General features: G+C 37.7%; 1 protein-coding gene across 1 annotated transcript; it reads right to left on the bottom strand.

Annotated features, from left to right (window-relative positions):
* Positions 1–404: 404 nt before the first annotated feature.
* LOC113233426 lies at positions 405–861 on the bottom strand. The gene has a single exon (XM_026468556.1). It carries the CDS (start codon positions 859–861, stop codon positions 550–552), a length of 312 nt encoding a protein of 103 aa, XP_026324341.1. The 3' UTR covers positions 405–549.
* Positions 862–11334: the final 10473 nt, after the last annotated feature.

Raw genomic sequence — 11334 nt, 5'->3', positions numbered from 1 at the left:
GTTAATAATTAGGCATATTCACTACATAATACTTATCGGCATACAAATGGAAAATTCAAGAACCCTTACAGGCGGCAGAGAGATGATCTTTTGCGAAGATATTGACCTAATTTGGGATACCAATGTGAATTTACAGATATTTTCTGACGCTACCTAGACTGACTATAAGTAGCTATATAAGCTTCATATTTGGTTATGGTTACGCAGTGACATTCTATACTTGTATTTTCAAATGCTTTTCTTCAAAACATAATGTTCCGTGTAGGAACATCCTATCCGTACTTAATTAAGCAAGTTTACCTTTAAAGATATAACACGTATAAGGTTGATATTTGAACGAATATTTAATCATATAAATTTCATATTATAATTATAATCTCCTATTTCCGTAAAGCTACTTCAAAGCTTGAACTTTATTAATTAATGAATAGTATACCAATTAAATAAGTATACGTTCTTTGTTGCTTGATGTTTCTAGTCTTGCCACATGGACAAAATCAATCAATCAAGGCAGAAAAGATTTCTGCAGATATGCGTCAAATTTTATTGTTATTCTGTCTTTGCACTCCCTTTGACCTGAGGCCAACGGTCAGTCGGCGTGTTAAACGCGGTTTCAACAGGATCCTTTATTAATTTTGCTCGTGGGTCATCTGGCCGAACAATGACATAGATATTCTTGTAAGTCCTTCGATCACCATCATTTTTACTGTAATTATACATTCCAATACTTGCTAGACCGATTCCTATTAGTGCAAAACCTGTAGCACCCACAACTTCAGGAATTTCCCAACAAGCTTTCTGGAAAAGTCCAGCCCATGTTTTAGGAAATTTAATAACATGTCCGATTTGTTTTGGAATCATTTTTGAATGTAACCAATATTTTCTTTTTGTCTTTATTTATTGGCTCCTTAGCAACGTTAACGTGATTTTTCCTAATATATATATCTTTCGAATTTGTGAGTTAGATCAATTATTGTTCCGATTTGAAATGTCAAAAATTTCCGATCGGCCAGTTGTGAATCGCAATTATGCGCCTCGACTCAAAAGAGACGCAGTTTCCGACCGGGAGAGGAAATCAAAATCAAGCTGCCGGTTGGTGTATTGTTTTACGTGACTATGGTTTTCGGCTGGCATGTATTGCGTACTGCGCTGTTGTGTGGGAATCTTAGAGGATGAAAAAAAAAAAAGAAGTGGAAATTCCTTACATGGAAAAAAATAAATTTTAAATTTTAAATTTCCATAGTCTAAGGGAAATTCACTTGTTGTACCATAACAATGATATACACTAGGTGGAAGAAAATTGGTTTCCATAGTCTAAGAATACACACTTGTGCTACGAGTCTTCTGTTCTCTGACAACAGCGTCCTGATTTTGATTCAAATTGGAATCGATCAGATCGGGTCATAGATATACTAAATCTATGGATCGGGTAGTCTCGAAATCAGATGAGTTTCTGAGCGAGAAGATGTGTAGCAGGAAAAAATAGTAACAAATAAAAAATTCATGTTTTCAAGCAATTGACGTGTTTTATTGTACAGTTTGTCATCTTAGTTTTTCATCATTTTCATTTCCATAACAATACAAAACCATATCAAAGGGATTCATTAGCAATCTTCTTTCAATATACTCCTTTTTGTGTACATGAATTTAAAAAAAATCACAAACAAACTAAACCTACTCGGTCCATAATGGAAGCTATTGAAGGAAGTCTACTAGAGGCTTCGTTAGGAAATCTACATTTTGTAGGTTCCCAACATGCTTTACTTGGAGTTTTCCATCTGCAACCAGTTCTCTGACATAGAAATGTCTTATTGCTATGTGCTTTGTTCTTCTATGTAGTTCAGGATTTTGAGCTAGTTTTACTGCGGCATCATTATCAACTTTTAAAATTGGAATTTGCTTTAGAACAGAAATATCCTTAAATAGCTTTTTCAGCCACACGATTTCGCGTGCTGTTTCGCTAGCTGCGACAATTTCAGCCTCAGTCGTAGATATAGCTACTGAAGTCTGCTTTCGACTCGCCCAAGCTATTGCTCCGCCAGCATATAGATACAGTATGCCACTTGTTGAACGACCATCTTTGAGATGTCCTCCGTGATTAGAATCGCTGTAGCAGCCCAGTATTCCCATCTCAAATTTTTTTTGTATGTTATACCATAACTTGATGTACCTTGTAGATAACGCATTATACGTTTTACCTTCTCTTCGTTCTCGATACAACACTAACGGCGTAGGCAATATCTGGTCGCGTTCCAATAATGACATAAGCAAGGACACCAACAGCCTGTCTATAAGGATATGGTTTCTCGTCTACAATCTCTTTAACTGACTGCCCTTGTTCAGAATCTCTAATCACTGGTGTAGTGACTGATTTACAGCTATTCATACCGAAACAAGCTAAAACTTTCTCGGTGTAGTGCTTCTGCGTAACGCTTATAGGGCCATCATCTTTATGTCTCAGTTGCAACCCCAGATAGTAGTCTGCAGGCTTTGTAGTTATTTTAAACCTTCGCTTTAGCTCTGATATAAACTTATCTGCATCCGTTTGATGTGTTGCAACTACCAGACCATCGTCAACATATAATACTAAGATGATTTTATTCTGTACTCTTTTTCTGATGAACATGCAAGGATCTGTTTGACTTTGTTGAAATCCAATTGATTTCAAATAATCTACAATGCATTTATTCCAGCATCTTGGTGATTGCTTTAATCCATATAGGCTGCGCTTCAACTTGCATACTCAATTTGTCCTGTCGTTAAAACCTTCGGGTTGTTTCATAAAAATCTTTTCCTGTAGATAACAATTTAGAAACGCGGTTGAGACATCGAATTGCGTGAGTGTCAGACCTTCGTTTGCTGCAACACTTATGACAGATCTGATCGTCGTCATTTTAGCGACAGGACTGAACGTCTCATCGTAATCCACACCTTGTCTTTGTGAAAAAGCTCGAGCAACAAGCCTTGTTTTGTATTTATCTATCGTTCCATCAGCGTTAGTTTTAACTTTCAAGATCCATTTGCAGGATATAGCTTTACGACCCTTTGGTAAGTCAACTAGAGTCTACGTTTTATTATCTTCTAAAGACTTTATTTCACTTTCATTGCTTTTAACCAATGCTCCTTGCTTTTACTCTGTAACGACTCGTTGTATGTTGTAGGTTCATTCATTTCAGACCTATCATCTACAGACAACATAACGTAGTCACCAAGTCTAGCAGGTGGTCGTAGCGATGATCTGTCTCGAAGAGTTCTCCTTCCTTCATTTTCTATTTCGCTATCTGGCATAATGTCATCCATTAGTTCTACTCGCTCTGGTAATGTCCGGTTGTTCTTCACCTCATCAATTTCATCACGCTCATATTGATTTTTCGAAGATGACTCTCCATTAAATGTACTCATATCTGCATGAGGTGTATCTTGGAACGATTCAGGAGGCATACACTTTTCGAAAGTTTCTGGACTTTCTTTTTCTTCCTCCCTTACATCTTGAATCGTTTGGCTCTTCTCTTCCCTTACAATTGGATTCGCCGGTATTCGTAGACTTATTTCAATTTTAGAATAATTTTCATCAGATTTTTCCGAATCAGTATTTTGTTTTGTATTCGTCTTACCGATTTCTGACTCTAAAAATACAACGTCTCTTGAACGTACTAGTGAAAGAAGGGCCTTCTTTGCTAATTTTTAGAAGACGATACCCATCACCATCATAGCCAATTAAAATACATTTTTCCGCTTTCTTATCCAATTTCCTACGTTTCTGCTTGGGTACGTGTGCGCAGCATGAACTTCCGATTATTCTTAAATGACTTATCTTTGGTTTCTTATTGTACCATAATTCATATGGTGATTTACCATCTACAGGAGTGCATCCTGTTCTATTAAAGTATATATGCTGCTGTACTTATGAGCTCTGCCCAACATGCGGTCGGCAGCTCTTCGTGCGCGTACATTATGGCACGAGCGGCTTCAACGAGCATTCTATTCTCTCTTTCACTGCAGCCATTTTGTTGTGGCGTATATGGCATGACCAATCTTAGCTTTTTTCTGACATCAGTTGAAGCTTTGAATAGACCTCAGACTACTGTTTCATGAAGTATATATAGCGGTACTTACTATAATCGTCTTTAAATAGAACGAAGTAACGATATCCTTTGTATGAGAATGGGAATGGGCCACATACATCTGAGTGCATAACTTCTCCAGGTACATCTGATCTAACTCGTGTTGTGTGTGAAAGGTTGTCTGTGCTTCTTCCCGAAGCTACAACCTTCACAAAACTCCTTAGTGTTATTCGGTACCTTTATTCAGAGTTCCCTTTCAATAACCTTCTTTACATGATATTTGCTTTGGTGTGCCAATCTATTATGATATAGCTGTAACAAACCTTGGCTTGTCAGCACATTGACTTCGACGAGTACTGGTGGCATTACATTCTTTACATTGAGTTTGAATAAGCCTCCCCTCTTTTTTCGTTCACCTGTAACTTTGACTGTGCCGTTCGCTTTCAATTTACAGAACTCTGGTTTAGACTCGAAGATGCTTTTTGGAAATCTGTCCTGTGCTGATAATAATGAGAACAGATTTTTCTGTAGGGAGGGTACACACCTTACATCGCATAATGTTATTTATGATTCCTTTATGATCTCTGACTTTAGCTTCCAGTTTTATGTTACCTTTACCAGTGGCATCTACTTTCTCACCGTTTGCTGTCGTTACCGTATGCGTTTTGTCAAATTTCTCAAACGTATGAAACAAATCTCCCCTAAACGTAACGTGACTAGTAGCTCCACTATCCAGATACCAAATATCTCTGTCAGGACATAAGCACGTGTCAGCAATCATTAGATCAATGTTTGCATTCGAACTTATTTCTGGGGAAGAGCTCGGTGACAGTAAGCCAAGCGTATTTCTTAGACACTTGCGCTCCCTGCCTGGCAACTTAACTAACGAGACCATTTTAAGAGAACTATTTCTCCAGAGACTCTTATTGATTTTATTTTATTCCAAGGAAAATGTCATATTTTTATTTTCTGATTGTTGTAAAGAATTCTTAAAGAAAAACCTTCTGATTTACACTAATAATGGAGTCTTATTTATCGGCGTTAACAAGATGGACGAGGGTCGCCAAGGAGAGAGTCACACTTGCCGTAATTGTTTGACAGTTTTTAGTTACGTAAATGGTCATGTCAGCGATTGCAAATTGTTTGCCCGATTTGATACAAAGCTTTTTGTAAAAACCACGAAACTTTATAATTATATCGCCATTCACGAAGTTCACGAGGCCGTTGTATTGTTCGTTAGGGGAGCAATAAATTCCCCAAACTTGTAAGAATTATTAAAATCATGCTATCTAATTCTAGAAAATCCTTATTAGCAATGTCACCAACTTTTTCTGACGTTGATGCCTCTTCACAGATTGGTTTTGTAATTGGTGTACCATATCTACCTTCTAAAATGTCTAAGGCTTTTGGAACACCCTTCAATAATATACATATTTTGTACTTCCATACCGACCAGTTCGTGCCATTTGCTTTTATAGATTTTTAACTTTCCATACGCTCTGCTACCATGTAGCAGGAAAAATTAGTAACAAATAAACAATTCATGTTTTCTAGCAACTAACGTGTTTTATTGTATACTTTGACATCTTAGTTTTTCATGTATCCATAACAACACAAAGCCATGTGTCATAATATTAACTCTTTAGTTTCTAATGTCTATTTTGAACTTTACATTTGATAGTCTTTTAGTTCATTGTTGTCAAATATTTTTGTGGAATAAAACCGTTATTCTAAAGGTTTTATCTTATTTATCAATTTATTCCACAAAATGTTATCAGAATAAATAAAATGGAACGGTTTCTGCGTCCCGATAAACTGAACATTGATCCAACCGGTAATTCCGCCTCCAAGGAATGGGAGCACTGGAAGAGGACGTTCGAGAGTTTCTTATCGAACTTTACAAAAGAAACAGCTGGTATGAAAATAGACATACTTATAAACCACGTATCTCCAACAATCTTCGCATACATAAGTGAATGTACTACCTATGAAGAAGCCCTAGACATACTCGACAAACTATTCAATAAACCAAAAAATGTAGTCTATGCCAGGTATATACTAGCTACTAGGAGACAAAAGCACGATGAGAGCATTGATACTTATATGCAGGTGCTAAAATTATTAGCGAAAGATTGTCAATTTGGAAAGGTTGATGCTGAAACGAATAAATCCGATAATATTCGAGACGCATTTATTACTGGTCTCAATTCGAGTAAAATCAGGCAGCGATTGCTTGAAAATCTAACTCTATCTCTTGACAAAGCCTATGATCAGGCGAGATCGTTAGAAATGGCGGAGATGAATTCACAGAGTTACGAATCTTCAAATTTGAATGCTGTACAAGGTTCATCAAAGGAAGAAGAATCATCAGCAGCGTCTTTCTTCAAGCGAAAATGTTTCTTCTGTGGGGGTCGCGTGCATCCTAGAAAAGATTGTCCAGCACTCGACTCTAACTGTCAGATTTGTGAAAAAAAAGGACACTTAGCTAAAGTATGTCGTAGCAAGAAACAGACTGCTGCATCAGTAGTCGAAACTGAAAGTAATAAAACTAGTGCTTGTATAATAGCGGCATCGCCGGACTCGCTTAGAAAGGCTACTGTAACGGCGTACGTTCAAGGGATACGCGCCCAAGCATTAATCGATACAGGCAGCTCAATTAGTTTTATGGATGAGGAATTCTTTAATCTCTGTCGTTTAAAAAAGAAACCGAGTAACCAGAGAATTTCAATGGCTTCGACTACTCTTACTTCCAAAGTAGAGGGACAAACTAGCGTCTCTGCCAAAATTGGAGATTATGAGTACAAAAATCTGAATCTACTCATAGTAAAGAATTTATGCGCTGATCTCATCATTGGACATGATATTCTGCATCAACACTCTTCACTAGAGTTTTCTTTTGGTGGTTTGAAGGAACCTATCAAAGTTAATGTATGCAGTGTTACTGCAGCTACCGTGCCTGCCGTACCACTGTTTTCTAATGTATGTCCTGAAATTAAGCCTGTTGCTATAAAATCGAGAAGACATAGTGAGGATGACAAAGAATTTATAAAAGAGGAAGTCAGGAAACTTTTGGCTGATGGAATAATCGAAGAAAGCACGTCCCCCTGGAGAGCTCAAGTCCTTATCACAAAAAATGTCAACCATAAGAAGCGTCTTGTCATCGATTATTCCCAAACTATAAACAGATATACTCATTTAGATGCGTACCCTCTACCAAACATAGAGGAGCTGGTGTCACAAATATCTAGATATCGTATATTTAGCGCTATAGATTTGCAAAGTGCTTATCATCAAGTTCCTATTTTGCTCGAAGAACGTCATTTTACGGCTTTTGAGGCTTTAGGAAATTTATACCAATTTCTCCGAATTCCATTTGGCGTTACAAACGGCGTCTCAAGTTTTCAAAGGACGATTGATTGGGTAATCCGAAAAGAAGATCTCAAGGGCACGTTCGCTTATCTTGATGATATTACAATTTGTGGCAAGACCCAGCTTGAACATGACAAAAATCTTAAGAAATTCTTGGCAGCTGCCCAGAAATATGGCCTCACTCTCAACAAAGAAAAGAGTAAGTTCTCACAAAACTCTATTAATATTCTGGGTTATAACATAGAAGACAACATTATCAAACTGGATGCAGACCGCTTGCGCCCACTTCTGAACTTACCACCACCATCTGATCTATCATCACTGAGAAGAGTGATAGGAATGTTTGCACACTATAGCAAGTGGATTCCAAATTTTTCAGAAAAAGTTCACGATCTTACTAATGCAAGGATATTTCCATTAAGCGACAATTTAGTCAAAAACTTCGATGTACTCAAATCAGATATAGCCAAATCAAGTATTCATGCAATTGATCATAACGCACCATTAACCGTGGAAACAGACGCGTCAGATCATTCTATCGCAGCAACTTTGTCACAGGCTTCTCGGCCTGTTGCCTTTTTCTCCAGAATGCTAAACAAAAGTGAACATAATCACTCGGCGATAGAAAAAGAAGCTTACGCTATCGTCGAATCGCTGAAGAAATGGCGTCATTTTCTTATCGGCAAACCCTTCCGGCTTATCACTGACCAAAGATCAGTATCTTTCATGTTTAACAATAAACTAACGAGCAAAATAAAGAATGAGAAAATACAACGCTGGCGTCTGGAGTTGGCGCCATTTAAGTATGACATTATATATCGTCCAGGCAAACAAAATGATGCAGCGGATGCACTCTCACGCGTATGCAGCTCAATATCGACACGAAATGAAAAGTTATATTCATTGCACAATGATTTATGTCATCCGGGCATAGCACGAATGACCCACTGGCTTAAATCAAAGAATCTACCATATTCTACGGAAGAAATTAAAAACATGACTAAGTCGTGTAAAATTTGCTCCGAAATAAAGCCAAGATTTTACAAACCTACAATTGATCCAGTTTTGATAAAAGCTACGTCGCCTATGGAGAGACTGAGTATCGATTTCAAAGGACCAGTACCTTCTAATACGAGAAATAAATACATTCTTACAGTAATAGACGAATACTCACGCTTTCCATTTGCATTTCCGTGCCCAGACATGAACTCTTCAACGGTAATCAAACATTTAAATGAAATTTTTATGCTATTCGGTATGCCGTCTTATCTACATTCAGATCGAGGAACCTGTTTCATATCTACTGAAGTAAAGAACTTCTTAAATTCACGTGGTATTGCGTCGAGCAGAACTACACCTTATAACCCAAGAGGAAATGGACAGGTTGAACGTTTTAACGGAACTCTTTGGAAATCAGTGCAATTGGCTCTACGTTCGCAGAACCTACCAATAGAAAATTGGGAAAAGGTTCTAAACCAAGCTTTACATTGTATCAGATCTTTGTTGTGCACAGCGACTTGTTGTACGCCGCACGAAAGAATGTTTACACATACCAGGCGGTCATCGAATGGAGTATCTATACCTACCTGGCTGACGGAATCAGAAAAAGTATTAATGAGAAAATTTAATCGTACTAACAAGTATCAACCTATTGTTGAAGAAGTGACTCTTCTGCACGTAAATCCAGACTACTCCTATGTTCGCTATGAGGACGGTCGAGAGACAACTGTTTCCAACCGACATTTAGCACCATTGAGCCTAGATAGTCAGATAATGGTAGATGAAACAACAAATATTGAGGCTCTTAACGAAAACTCCAATGAAGTGGAGGACCCTAATCCTACATCTCAAAATTCTGAAACCAGATCTTCTGATTCCGAAAATGAGACTGAAGACATAGACCACCCTGAACCTCCAGCGGACACCGAACCAGAGATTCGAAGGTCTGCAAGAGTGCGACACCCACCAGCCCACCTCGAGGATTATTTTCAAGGCTGATAGAATGTCATAATATTAACTCTTTAGTTTCTAATGTCTATTTTGAACTTTACATTTGATAGTCTTTTAGTTCATTGTTGTCAAATATTTTTGTGGAATAAAACCGTTATTCTAAAGGTTTTATCTTATTTATCACCATGTCAAAGAGATTCATTAGCAATCTTATTTCAATAAGATGAACCTGATTCCTACTATATCTTTCTAATTTGTGAGTTAAATCAACTCTTGTTCCGATTAGAGATGTCAAGTTTCCGATCGGCCAGTTGTAAATCGCAATTATGCGCCTTGACTCGGAAAAGACGCAGTTTCCGATCGGGAGAGGCAATCAAAATCAAGCTGCCTATTACATATACGGAGATATTGTACAAAACGTACTAGAAATAAATATTATTTTTAATAATGTAAGACCGCATGTTGGTCCAAATAAAATGCAGAAAGAAATATTAGAGAATACTAGCCCTGTTCGGTTTCCCATAAACGATCGAAAAGACTCCCTGAGTTCGCCTTCGATGTGCATTCATAGTTGAATCGCAGTCAAGCCATGGTTCTCTAAAATGGGGTATAATTAACTGGTATAATAGTGCCAGGACATGTGTGCACTCCTGTCGACTTGATTTATTAAATGTTATCTATAATAACCTTTGTGACGGTGCATTCCTATTATGTCATAACGTTTTACTTATCGTTGGACGATTGTCGCGTCTAGTCTGTTCCCATATCACGACTATCTGTCATGACTGTGTTGTCGTGGACGTTTATTTTATCATTGAACGGCTGTCGTGTCTAGCTGTGCCCGCTAGATCGTGACGACAATTTATCGATTCACGGCAGCCGCCTTGTTGCATGCACAACATTTTTATCGTAACGTTTTATTTATCAGCGGACGACAGTCGTTCTAGCTTTTCCCATTGTTACGACAGTCTGTCGTTGTAATGTCTAAAAGTCGTGAACAACAGTTTGTGACGGTGTGATCTCCTTACACCGTCATCTCACCTCTTTGTATCGCCTCTCTCCGCTTGTATCCTATCATTTTTTATTTTACATTTATTTAAATTTTAAATTTGAATTGTTCCATCTTCCTTCACTTTCTCATTTTGTTTTCGTACCACGGTCACTCCCAGCTCGACCGCCACAACAGTCGGAGCTGTTCCAAATTCCATCGCGAATAATCGCTAATTTTGGTTCTTTACCAAGTTATAATACAAAACATAATACAACAGTCGGAGCAAAAGAATTAACAAAAATTTGCTGCAATAGTTTTTCGACCAAAAATGAAGCCATAAACCCGTATATACATAAACCCTGGCAATAGCCACATATACACGAATATAAAGATTTGTACAGACGCTTTCTGGCGCTTTTCAAGTTAATAGTGTTGTGCTAAATATATATGAGAACAACTTCATTTAAATATACAATTAAGCCACGACATTATAAACTGCACGACTATCTATCTGTCGTGCAGTTTATATTTGACTGTAATGTGAACGCACCCTTATTGTGATAAAGTCGGAGATAAGCATTACGCCATCCTTGACTGTTCTTTGTTGGATAATTGTTGTATGTACCACTGCTGCCTGTTCATTGCCATCCTTCTTTAAACACAGGTTCAGTTTGTCTTATCGTGCTATTGTCATTGATAAATCTTATTTATTACAGTAATACTATCACATTTCATGTATGTATACCTATACGTAAATATAGTACATACCAACGATATCTATGTATGTACCATTCTATTATTCACATATTTTTTCCCAATTTTCCCCATCCCAGAATTTCTTTTCCCGCGTCAACGTACGTAATGGCACAGACACTAACCGTGAATATAGATTTTTTAAGGCTTTCGGGAGATGCCACACGAGCTGTTCTGTCGACGCGCGCTGTTTCTACGCACCGTGTG

Source organism: Hyposmocoma kahamanoa, unplaced genomic scaffold (assembly GCF_003589595.1).
Source record: "Hyposmocoma kahamanoa isolate Upper Pololo Valley unplaced genomic scaffold, ASM358959v1 78, whole genome shotgun sequence".
Lineage (NCBI taxonomy): Eukaryota > Metazoa > Arthropoda > Insecta > Lepidoptera > Cosmopterigidae > Hyposmocoma > Hyposmocoma kahamanoa.
The sequence above is the reverse complement of the archived record's forward strand: the minus strand, read 5'-3'. Positions and strand labels throughout refer to the sequence as shown.

Coding starts and splice junctions, on each gene's coding strand:
- LOC113233426 (XM_026468556.1), bottom strand. CDS start 861: ATGATTCCAAAACAAATCGGACATGTTATTAAATTTCCTAAAACATGG.